Source organism: Sparus aurata, chromosome 6 (assembly GCF_900880675.1).
Source record: "Sparus aurata chromosome 6, fSpaAur1.1, whole genome shotgun sequence".
NCBI lineage: Eukaryota > Metazoa > Chordata > Actinopteri > Spariformes > Sparidae > Sparus > Sparus aurata.
The window spans coordinates 30,432,232-30,445,060 of NC_044192.1; the positions used below are offsets into that span (position 1 = coordinate 30,432,232).

At 44.3% G+C, this 12,829-nt stretch overlaps 1 protein-coding gene across 3 annotated transcripts in view; it reads left to right on the plus strand.

Annotated features, from left to right (window-relative positions):
* The window catches only part of LOC115583629 (caM kinase-like vesicle-associated protein), a 50,575-nt gene extending 44,287 nt beyond the window's left edge, over positions 1–6,288 (plus strand). For all 3 annotated transcript variants that reach the window (XM_030420688.1, XM_030420687.1, XM_030420689.1), the window contains 7 exons: positions 629–767; positions 1,956–2,076; positions 2,166–2,241; positions 2,394–2,530; positions 2,721–2,799; positions 3,170–3,257; positions 3,441–6,288. In XM_030420688.1, coding sequence (XP_030276548.1) covers positions 629–767; positions 1,956–2,076; positions 2,166–2,241; positions 2,394–2,530; positions 2,721–2,799; positions 3,170–3,257; positions 3,441–3,797 — 997 coding nt within the window. In that variant the 3' untranslated portion in view covers positions 3,798–6,288. The remainder of the gene's footprint in view (positions 1–628; positions 768–1,955; positions 2,077–2,165; positions 2,242–2,393; positions 2,531–2,720; positions 2,800–3,169; positions 3,258–3,440) is intronic.
* The last annotated feature ends 6,541 nt before the right edge of the window (positions 6,289–12,829 follow it).

Genomic DNA, 12,829 nt, shown 5'->3' on the forward strand with positions numbered 1-12,829 from the left:
CATACATTACAAAAATGAATGTCAAATTTGTGGTAATGTGTCGGAAACAAGTTGACTAAAAGGTGTAACACAAAATTGTGTTATCATTTAATGCTTTAAAAAACAGTCAGACAGGACTGGGTCAATTTGACCTGGGAGGACAACAGATGTGTCTAATTGCTGCCATTAAAAAAATTGAAATGGTTTCAAAACAATATAATGACTAAACTTTGACATATACCAGTCTGTGAAATTCCATCTACTTCTAGTGAAAATAATTAAGAATTTCTGCTTTGTTTTACTAAAAAAAATAGGTATAACTTTATGTAAATGAGGTCTATCATACCATACATGACAAAAATACGTGTTGAATATATGTTAGATATGTAAGATATATGTTCACTAAAAAGGGTAAACAAAAAAATTATTAGCAGTCAAAACAGACCGATCAATTTGACCCGGGAGGACAAAAGGTGCGTAGTAAATGGGAGGACAATACGAGGGTTAATCTTGTCAGCAATATGATAACTATTTCACTTTAAATATGAACTCTCTAATTAAAATTAGAGGTTACACGGTGCAAATCTTCCAATGCTGAACTTTCAACATCCGGCATGAAAACACATTGCTGCCCTTCTCTTTTCCACAGTGCAACGGGCAGAGAGGTGTTTGACTGGATCCTGGACCAGGGCTACTACTCAGAGCGAGACACCAGCAACGTGGTGCGCCAGGTGTTGGAGGCTGTGGCCTACCTCCACTCCCTGAGGATTGTTCACAGAAACCTCAAGGTAACGAGCTACAGGAGTGCCGGAGCGCAAGTGTTCCGCTACTGTGATGACATCTTACTGTTGTAAGACAAGCGTACGCAATAAAACTGTAATATATGTAAAGGATTTCACTTTTGAACTACTTTTGAACTCACGAGTGCTCAGGAGCTCCTGGAGAATCGGTCATGCGGTGAAAACGTAGTGATCTAAATGGTTCTGAAACAAAGATTGTAATCTGAAAAACCTTTCATCTGCGAGCCCTCTCGGTGCCGTTTATCAGCAGCTCCAACAATAACCCCCAGTAGACTCTGCTGCATGAAATCAATTTCACTTTAATTCAAGCGAGCGAGCCTGCCTATAGTACATATGGCTGACGGTCCAGATCAGCGGAGCAGAGCCGGAGTCACGCTGCGATGGCTGCCTGCAGTGAGCTGCTGCCTCGCACATCTCTCGCTTTGCCGGACCAGAATTTCGCTTAATTTGTTTCATGTGTGTTTTCAGATTTTCATGAAACGGTGTGATTATTTGAGCTCTATATTTGAAACTCTGCGCGGAGTAGGTGACAGTAACTTTCCTCTGAGGAAAACTCACCACAGGGTTCCCGAGCTGTCAGTCATGGAGGGGAGAGCCCTGTGTTTAAAGGGGATGAAAGCAGGTAGCCTACCTATAATGTATGTTAATGTATTCTTTCTGATCCCAGCCTGTTTCTAAGTGAACCTGGTGGGTCGGCCACAGAAAAGGCAAATATGTGATTGGCATGCCTGCAAGACGCTGGGCGGGGTGCGCAGAGTTAAAATAATGTAACGCTTAGTCTCTGTAGTAACAAAGGAAGAGGAGCTCGCCATGTGATGACTATTAATAGCAAAAGCTTAATTAGCTTCTCTACCTTAAATCCTTTATAAAAGTCCCTGTATGGGACTGTCAGCTTAAATGAAAATCCACGCAGCAGATATATACGCCAAACTTGGTCGAGACATTCATCTTTTGTCCGGTCACGATAAAAATGACTAAATTAAACTGTCTCTCGTTTGATTTGACTGGTTTTAATTTGCACTGGCTAATTAAACTTTTTAGATGCTTTCCGTCCTCTCATTATATTTCCATCAGAAAATGATCTCACAACCGCCTAAACGGGGACCAGATGATAAACTCTGAAGACAACATGAGTAGTATGTTAATAGTTGTCATCATAATGTCTTTCTTCTCTAGTTGGAGAACTTGGTTTACTACAACCGCCTGAAGCACTCCAAAATTGTCATCAGCGACTTCCATCTTGCCAAGCTGGAGAACGGACTAATCAAAGACCCCTGTGGGACACCAGAGTACCTGGGTGAGGATATACATAAGATGCTATTAAGCAGACAGATGAGTTGTGATGTGACAGCCAGAAATGATGATGCGTCTTGTGTTGTCGTGCAGCTCCAGAGGTGGTTGGCAGACAGCGGTATGGCCGGCCTGTGGACTGCTGGGCGACAGGTGTCATCATGTACATACTGTAAGTGATGGCGTAAATCCTGAAGAGAGGAGATGAATGACTCCAAACATATGATGACCTCGCTTAAAGGATACACGCTCATTTTCAAGTTCATAATCACATTTTTGCCATTTGCCTTTTTTGACGCTCTTCTCTTCTTTCGGCTAATTCAGGCTGTCAGGCAACCCTCCGTTCTACGATGAAACCGATGACGATGATTACGAAAACCACGACAAGAACCTGTTCCGGAAGATCCTGGCAGGCGATTACGAGTTCGACTCTCCGTACTGGGACGAAATCTCTGACTCAGGTGCGCGCTGGATAAAGTTAACACTGTGGAAGCACACAAAGGCAGCTTGCTTTGTAAACATTTCAAATGCCGCTGATTTCCTTCCTTCTTGCCTCTGCCGCGGTCAAAAACATGTCATGTTTGTGTTCCCATCCGTCAGGAGAACAAACGCCTTTTTGTTGAGCGTCTTCTGTGTATTTTTCTCTGACAGCTAAGAGTCTGGTTGCACGTCTGATGGAGGTGGATCAAGACCAGAGACTGACAGCCCAGGAGGCTATAAACCATGAATGGTAGGCAGCGGAGCTTTGATATTAGACTCTTTCAACTGTACTGAGACTGTCGACTGATCTGAACAGCAGCAAAAGAGCAGACTTTCTTTCTTGTTTGACGTGTCCCTTAAAATCACATCGAGAAACACAGTTCTTAATGAGTGCTCAGCATTGATTCCGCTAACAACGAGGCTGATGCTTTACTTTACAATAAACCTGAGCTGCCACCGGGGCAAAAACTATGAAACTAGGAGCTAGAGAAAGGCCGAACCAAAAATATGATCAGAATAATCCTCAAAGGTTAAACTGTTCCTGTAAAAGTAGCCTCTGGTATTAAAAGATAATGGAAGCTCTGTTGTGACGCTGTGTTTCTCCCACTTTTGTACAACAGGATCTCTGGCGGTGCAGCTTCAGATAAGAACATCAAGGAAAATGTGTGCGCACAAATAGAGAAGAACTTCGCCAGAGCTAAGTGGAAGGTGAGCCCTTTTGTTCTCTACTCCAGGAAGCTCCTCATCACAAAGTTCAACAGTAGTTGTGCAGTCCTTGATCAGGAAACTGTAGTAGTGTTGAGGAAATCCAGTGAGAGTTGATGTTCTTTGAGTAAGTTTTCAGGTTACAGTGCCGTCTTTGAACTCAGCTTGTTCTCCCTCCTCCTGCAGAAAGCTGTGCGGGTCACCACCATCATGAAGAGACTGAGAGCACCTGAGTCGAGCGAATCGAGGGCAACTACCCCTGCAGCTGCTGCCCCAGCGGACGCTGCGGCCCCTCCGGCTGCCGCCGACCCCTCCGCAACGTCATCTGCACCCGAGGGAGCACCTGCTGCCGTCACAGAGCTCCCCGCCGGAGCGGAGATAAGCCAACCGGCACCTGAGGCCGGAGCCGAGGCGGCGGCCTCAGCCGCGGAGCCACAGCAGCCCAGCCCGGCGCCGCAGGAGCCCGAGCCCACATCGCGTTGTAACGGAGAAGCTTCAGCTGCTCTGCATGCAGCCACTGAGGGTGGGGACGAGCAGGGTTAGACCCCCCCCACCACCCCTCCCTGTGTGACCTCTGCAGTCCCCACCACCTCCTGCACACTGTACATTAGCTGCTAGCATGGTGACACTGACTCTGCTTCTCTCTCACTTGCAGCATTAGTATCATCTCATGGAGGCTGTGTGCTACCTTCCCTGAGTGCTGCGTTGCGTTAGCTTTCTTTCTACATCTATTGTGTCTTTTTCCACTGACCCTCCGGTGTTTTACGTCAGATTATAGAATCCACGTCTCCCTCCGCACAGCCGGGTTTTAGGGGCAAAAACAGATCTGCTGTCAAACTGTGGCTCAGAGCTACAGCCTCCTCTCTGATTCTTCTCTCAGTGATGAGAGAGTATAGGAAGACATAATTGCGCTGAAAACGGCTCCGATTCCTTTTTAATGAGCCGACTTGGGAAACTTCTCCCCGTCAGTCTTTCAATTACCATATTTATCCTTCGAATCGGTGGAAAAGTTTTGCTTCTGAAATTTTGACCTTGTGCCGCCACACTCAGTCAGCGCTGGTCCTCACGCGCGGAGCAGATCATGTGTTGCTAACACAGGGGAGATATGGTTATCCCTCTTATCTGTTATTGTCTACACTAACCAGGTGTTGTGCGTTAACAATGCTGAGATTGGTGACTGGGAGTTATTTTCCCGAGTGCTGTATTTTGAACTACAGGCAGCTTCACACATAAGCACACACACACACAAACACTATGTTCCTTTGCTACTTCCTGCTCAGGAAAGAACCTCATAGCTGTAAGTGTAAAGATTCTGTACATAGAGACCTTTGTAGAAGTAGCCAAAACAGCATGCGTTCTCCCTTTTTCGCCGTTCATTTTACATTCGCGGCCACTTGGTGGGTAAAGACGCGCCACTGCCGACCTCGTCCGATCGTAGGCCACCGCTCCGTCGCCTCTCGCCACGTCGAGGCTGATGTTGTTTCCCGAAGCACACCACACATCAGACCGTCCGTCGCCGCTGTTCATTCAGCACCGCAGCTGTCTTCATTTCATAGCAGTTCTATGCATCCAAATTGATTTGTAGCTTTCCTTTTTTAGAAAGGTCACTTCACGACATCTTTATCCATCACGTGTTGGATATTTTTTTCTTTCTTTCGCAAGATCTCACTCTCCTTTGTGTGTTCAGTCACGTCCTCTGTTGGGATATTGACTCAGATGCCATATTGGTCTTAATATCTGGTGGTAACTGTAAAAACAAAATGTGCATTAACTGACCACACGCGGCTTTCAAGGGAAGACATGCATCATTACTGACTTTGTGGTAACTAGGGTCACCTTCAACACCTCAGCTTTGCTGACCTGTATTGTACTGAAAAACATGTATAAAGCATATCTTTGACATTTCTGAACTTATTGTTTGTTTTTTTTTATTTCTACTTTTTTATTTCTATATCTCTTCTTTGCCTCGTTTCAGTCACTTGTTAATTCCGTAGACTTTTGAGCTTATACTTGATCAACAGTAATAACTATCTCTCCTTTTCTGTCCCTGGTCCCCTCGAGCATTAATAACGAGCTACAGAAGGAGTTCTCTGTAATCCCTCTAGAGGAAATTGAGCAATATTCGACTGGCTGCAGAAACTGTGATTCCTGGTGTCCTTTCGATACAGTCCATGTACCTGTAAGTACAAGTCTACAGTCCTCACCAGCTGTCCGTTACTTAACTAACCAACACAGGGCTGCTGTCAGATAAGTGTGTGTGGGAGAGGGCCAATGAGACCACATGTGCTCCCCTGGCCTGCGAGTGCCCACATGATTTCCTGTGCTAACACACACTGAACCGCGGGCTTTTAATCGCCGGTCACTTACAGACAGCGGGCATCTCGTCAAAATTAGATTGATATAAATGAAGTGAAACATGTTAAGGCTCGTGCGCGGCCGCTCTGTCTGACTCTACCCAGTCTGTCGTCAAATTACTGTGAACACCTGTGAATTTATATGAAAGTGTCCACCTCAGATAAAAAAAGAGACTCTGGAGGAAACTTTATCGCATTTACTATCTGTAAAAAGTTTGAGTCTTTTATTTCTACGCGTCTCTCCTTTGAACTTGTGCTACGGTGGATTGGTAGACACGCCAATCATTCAGATAACACCACTGTATTGTTTCTTACATTGTTAAAGATGAATATTTAGATTTTAACGAGACGCTTAAATAGAAGAACAACAGATGAATTTTTTTATGTGAATAGATTATTTCATGTGGTCCGTTCTCTTTGTTTAGATGGCAAATAAACCCTGTTCGGATACTGTTACACAGTTTAAAGCAATGCTTTTTTCCAATACATTACTCACTGTATTTAGTACCCCATGTCTGTTCATTTCGCCATGCACTTACAGGTGTTTTTGTAGATGTGATGTTTGCCAGGACCAGTGGTCACCTGTAGGTCCTGTCTTGCATTTGTGAGCTCTGTACTGTACTCCTTGACTGAGTTGATGACTTTGATGGTAATAAAGTTCTACTTCATCTGTTCACTCATCTGCGAGTCTCCTCATTTCACCGAATCCTCTCGGAAACGAGAGCTCGATCGAGGATCCGCAGGATTATTTCGAGAAAATGTGGGAAACAGCCTGCGTCATCACACTCGCCCCCCCCCCCCCCCGAACTCTGAGGAGAGCATCTGTGTTACACGCTCTCAATTAGCACAAGCTTAGTGCCCATCCTGGTGGGGTGTGAACTCGTGTTTCGAAAAAATCCCAGCAGTGCCATTTGGTGACACTTTCCAGGATACTTGAATTGCATCGTGTCGGAATGAAAATGCAGAGAGCTCGCTTTCTAGGCCTTTTTGGGGTTTCAATAGACCTCCCCTTGGGAGATTTCCTCTTTTTTCGAGCCCGTTGTACAGTGGCACGCAGCCATCCACGCTGTCGCAGGGTCTCAGGGGGATCCTAACTCCGTATCTCTCTGTGTCATTTGATGACTTCATTAAGAGTGGTAGGGTGAGGGAAGTGTCAGTTTCCCGTGTGTCTCAACTAGCAATGTGGAGAAGAGAGGCTGCTGATCAGAATCCGTCCTTGCCGAGGGGAAAGGAGAATTTTTACAAGGAATACCAACATATTGCACGTCCTCTGGGCAAAACCAAACTCACAGACTAGCTAAGCTAAAAGAGGAGCTGCCTGCTGCACGTTGCAGACGGAGTTATGTGGAGCGATCGATACAAAAATACTTAGGTAACAGCAGGCCAGAATGAATCTACTTACACAAGTCATTGGGTTTTAACGCCGCTCTGCTTGTTACAAGTGTTTTCCTTGCACTATTGATGTTTCCATCTTGGAGGAAACTCTATCAGCCATCAGATCCAAACTGATGACAGTATTCCACGGGAAGAATTATGAAAATGATGCATGGATGCAGTGTGTAGCATTGATTTATTGGCACAGAATGGTTGGAAGGTGATCGATCACTGCTGCAGCCACTGAGGACCTGCAGAAAACACATAATGTTGCAGCTTCTTCAGTTATTAACTGTGATCAGTGTGAGGAGCAGCCACTGACAGTGATTACATTTTGGTTAAATCAGGTTTATAATTAATACAGGAAACACTTTTTTAATAAACATCATTAATGATGGTAAGTTAATAGATCATTTAGCTTTAGTTATTATTTAGTAAACTTATTGTGAACAACAATGCAATGCTTTTAAAGCATTTATATAGTAACTTTATTCCGAAATTTCAGCTGATCTTTATATTACTCTGTAAATGGAGAATAAATAGTGTGTAGTTCATCGATAAACATTTGGATGGCCATTCTAAAGTTTCAATTGAAGTTTATAAACCTGCTTAATGAATGGTTAATAAAGCATTCGCTGTTTATTGACAGTGCGATCATTTTAAAACAAAGTTTAATTAACTATCAATTTAACATTTATTAATGATGGTTATTATATTGTTATAATATATAGTATAATTACAACACAGCTGGTTTAACAGCCTATTTGCAACTTTATATTCATGGAAATGGTGTAGTGTATGACTGCTCATTCCTCTTTGTGTGACTAATTGCATTTACTCAAGTAGTGTACTCAAGCGCACTTTAGAGGTTCTTGTACGTAACTCGCACATATTCATTTAATGCCTCTATTCCACAGCAGCTCGGAGGGAAATGTCTTGCACCGACACGATCTAGAGCAGAGAACACAGCCTGTCAACATGAATCTCTTGCGGGATACAGGAACATTCATGTTGACTGGGAATGAGGTCAAATGAATCAATATGATAAAAGTCCACAAGACCGATGTTTATAGCAGAACTTTTCTTCTTCTTTCCTGCCTCAATAAATCACTTCATAACCCCCAAATTGATCGCGTGGCTCTTGAGAGGGGGCCAAGCCCGAGTTAGGAAAATACTGAGCTAAACTTATCGACTCTAACCCCTCACTCAGTCCTCCACACACGGATAAAGGCTACAAACGCGCTGCAGAGTCGCTATTGATCTCATAATGTTAATACCATAACACATCATAATACAACAGACACATGAACTATTTTCCGGCTGTGTGAGTACTTCTAGTTTAAAGTATTTGGGTGCATTTTGCTGCACCTATGTTGGACACATGGTTTTGACTTGTAATAGAGTATTTTTACTTGAGTAAAATGTCTGAGTACTTTCTCCAACACTGGCTATTTCCATATTTCATGTAGCAAACATTTTGCAAACAACATGTAAACATCAAAGTACAAATTTCATAATTTTTTAAAAATTTTATACATAATAACTTCAATCTTAATGAGTCTGTTTACTGTGCACATTTCTAAATGGAGGTTTTGTGTGTTTGCTCTCGATAAACAAGCCTTTTTGTTCCATGTGAACGGTCCTGCTGACCCTGTTGCCTCCTGCCATCTGCTGGTTGATCACGTGTAATGCAGCTGCACCCCTGTTGTGATGGCGCAGCAGCAGCAGAGAGCAGTGTTGCTCCCCCCCCCTCTCTCTGCTGTACTTTAGAGGGCACTGGTGGTCCACAATGGTTATTCCACACTTTCCCCAGAGTCTCATCTCCGTACAGTTGCTGCCTGAGAAAGTCTGACAATGTTAGAACTCAGAGCTCACGGGTGCCAGAATGCAGTGTGATGCGTCAAATAAAACACCCCGCGCTAAACTCTTAAACCCAGTTTGTGACGGATCCCAGGTCGGGGCATTAAGTGAATGTCAGCTCATCAAGCCTCTAATGGACTGAGTTTAGTTTTCAACGGCGGCCAAGGCTGTAGGTCTTCAGAAGGATGCCTGTGAACAAAGAACCAGCCTCATGGCATGCCAAATGTCTGCCTCTCACCGTCCAACTCCCGAGTCTCTCTGTTCCAACAATGCGGCGAGTGTCCGGCAGCTCTCGCTGTGAGAGAGACGGAGCAGATAACCAGAGAATGCCACGACTGCCTCTGAGCCACCAGAGCAGCAGATCAGACTGGACGATAAGACGGCGCTGGATTCCACGTCTGAGAAGTCAACTGAATGATGCGAGTGATGCCGTGGCCTGGCTTTATGTCATGTGATATGCACTGTGGAGAGATAATGGCCCCGCAGAGACACATCTCTGCTGTGTTGTGCACAGAACCGGCTGATGGGTCAACCGTCTTTGTGGGTAGTTTTGAATTTCCGCAGTGTTGATCAGCCTCTTGGTTTGAAGCCAGTTTCTGATTCAGAGGCGGAGGTGGACGGATTTGAAGCGATGTGGTGATGATGCAGATATAATTTTACCAGGCACTGTGTGGGAGGCTGACCCTGAATATTGGTGTCCTCTATTGAGAGCTGTCACCGTGACCCCCCCTCCTCGTCTGCTCCCTGCTTGGGAATCAGATAAGCGGAGAGAACAGAGCTCAGTCTATGCGGTGGAATGAAAAAAGTGGACAACAGAGTTCTGTAGGGCCCAGATGTCATCTGATGCCTGGAATGCCCCGTGATGCTTTTCAAAACCGTTTGACCTATTGTCTGCTTTGTCCCGAAACAAACCCGTGCTGCGATGAAAAAGGTGTCTCCAGACATGTTCTCATCTCTGCATTTTTCCTATATGTCATCCGGGCTAACTGGAGCGGAGGAGGTCCTCCTTGTGGGACAGCATTCGTGACATCCGCATTGAGCGACGAGCGCATCCCGAGCCCTAAACAAGCGTATGTAACAGGGGTAGGTATGGTGCACAGCTGTGAATTCGCAGTGAAGTACAAGGAGCACATCTGCACTCTGATCCGCTTTTTATTCATTATGTGCGTGAGTAAAAACAAGAATGCAACATGTTTTGCATCAGTGCCTTTTTTCCGGTTTCCTCATGTTTTAACTTTCATGAATTATGAAGCATCCGAGTTGGCCTGAGAGTTCGGCGAACATTCATCCCTCGTCACTTATTCCCATCGCAGTTTGTTTTACGGCTCTCTACACGAGCCAAACGTCGACGCTCGAGGGTCGATACCTCACATTATACAGTAGCCCACATATTCATCTGGAGAAATGATGAGGTGCCTGCAAACTTAATACGATTGTTGGCCTTTATGAGTGAATTCAGTGACATTTCGTTGAATGAATTTCATTATAATTGAATCCATTTTGTGGCACAATAGAAACAGTGAGACAGGTGTGCCAGGGAGCTCTTGTTCCCAGCTCCTTTTTGCCACGTTACCCACAAATATGAAAGCAATGCGGCAGGTCTTCTCGTGACCCCTTGCAGTCAGACATGACCTACAGAGTCGGTGTAACGTTGTGAGCAGTGCAGCTGAAGACGGTTTAATTAGAAAAGTATTGAGCGGCTTGAAAAGTATGACAAATCTGACAGTAAGTCCATGACGTCTTCAGGGAACAGCATTCGTTCAAAAACAGTGTTTGCCAGTTCGTCTAAAAGAATCTCAAACCTCCTCCCTTCAAACCTTTCCAACGTCTGAATTCAAGGACTGGATAGTTTTTGTATTTTACCAAAACTGACCCTCGATTATGTAATATAATCATATAATACCTTCATATTCCCTCACACCCCCGAGGACATCGCCATATTCCCATTGGTACGAGTCACTGCATCTTCAAGTGTGTTCATGTGGAGCACCTAGGCACTTTTTCCTTAAAGACGCAATATGTTCGACTTTTTGCTGAAAATATTTTTAAATAACTACAAACACTAAACAGCACTTTTGATATAATGTCAAAGACATCTATGTAATGGGCTGCAGAGATGTCTACTGAAGTTACTGAACTGAACATGCTAACCAACTAGCCCTGGATCTGAAAACGTAGGGAGGAAAACCTCTACCGGCCGTCTGAATCTTGTGTGCCAACAGTGTAAACGCCAACACTCCCCTGGTAGTCTAGCAGGCTGCACAGCTAACTGAGCTATACAAGCTGCCATCATGGATGTATCAACAGATTACAGATATGATGCCCATATTTATTGGGATCATCATTTCGAAAGGTGGCCAAACTTTTCCATTTTGAACTATGTGTCTCCTGATGAGCCCTTGTTGGAGTCCCGACTCTAAGTAAGGGAAGAACTGCTTGCTATTAAAGTTAATGCCTATACATTCCAGGTTTTTTTTTTTTTGTGTGTGTGTGTGATTTATTTGCATGTCAGTCTATTTTTCTCCGACTGTTGTTTTTGTCTTGAGTGCTGTCAAAGAGAAGGCCAATGTTACGCTGTGAAAAAACGATATGCATTTTTTTCAATCAGGATGTGCAGAACAGATGTCAAATCACGTCCCAGGAGGAGCAGAAACAACAGAAGATGCCCCACGTAGCCAAAGCCCAGAGGACCTTATTATCAGACATGTGACGGGAGAGCAGCTTTGCTCACGCTGTGCTGTGTGGTGTTTCTCTGGGCCATCTTTCTGACTGGAACTGAACACAGGTAACAGATCCATGAGGCGGTGGAACTTCTCTTAACTTAACATGTAAAATGGGATATACTCAAGATGTAGGATGAAGACAAGATCATCATGGATGATGTTGAATCCGTTTTTTGTTTTTTCTGATAAGTTTCGATGCAAAATGTTCGTAGCAGAGTATTTTCGCATTTTCTCAGTCATCTATTTGTCAGGTCCTCGGTGTGTAAAGGCCCTGACAGTGTCTCATGTATTTTCGTATTTCTTAAATATATTAGATACACCAGCATACTTCATTAGTAATGCATTTACTCACATTTAAGTATAGGTTTGTATATGCACGTTATGTACGTAATAATGAACCTACAGCCCTTGAAGATATTCTGGGAAATGTAAAGATGTTTTGTGTCTCTCATGCGGTGCAGACGTGCTCTTCCTCATGGCCTTTTCCTTCTTTCTCTCCTCTTTTCTGCCACTTTGCTCCTGACCTAGATTGCTGTGGGAGTATGTGAGTCACTCTTGAGCTGATCAGGGGTCAATTCCTCCATCAAGGCTTTTATGAGGTGAAGAAAGCCTGATGGGCTTGACTGAAGCACACTTGTCTGACCTGACAGCAGCCTGTTTCCCTCGGGTGGTGTGAGCCAGTCTCGCCTTCATTACTTCCATCGCACATTTCTTATGATTCATTATGGGATGGAAACAAACTGCTGACCAAGCGACCTTGATAGTTGGAAACACGGACAGTCATGGTCAATAAATGTTTATAGAATAACAACTGTAGACCTTAATGTGGTGATTTAGGCATCCACACCTCAGAGACAAACCTCAGAGCAGGGGACAATACTCTCTTCTGTGCTGTGTTCCGATATTCATACTTCCATGAGTACACTTAAACGTAGTGCACTATCCGCACTTACTAAGTACGCAGATTTCAGCAGGTGAGTGTTGTTCCAAATCTAAAACTCTGTGGTGCACTTGCCGGAAATTACGATTGCGACAGCCGCTGCGGCTCTTCACCCGCCAAAAACATCCCACTGTGAACGGTGAACAAAAGACATCTACGACTTTACTTTTTAACAGTTACAGTCCTACAATCCTGCAATATGGCTCCGCTGCAGGCGCTGTCGTCTCAGTAGCCCTTAAAACATTTTTTTCAAGATGAGTGCCTCTGCCTGGCTCCACTTCTTCCGCTACGTAGACAAGATGGCGGCCGTTGAGTGCGTAAAGT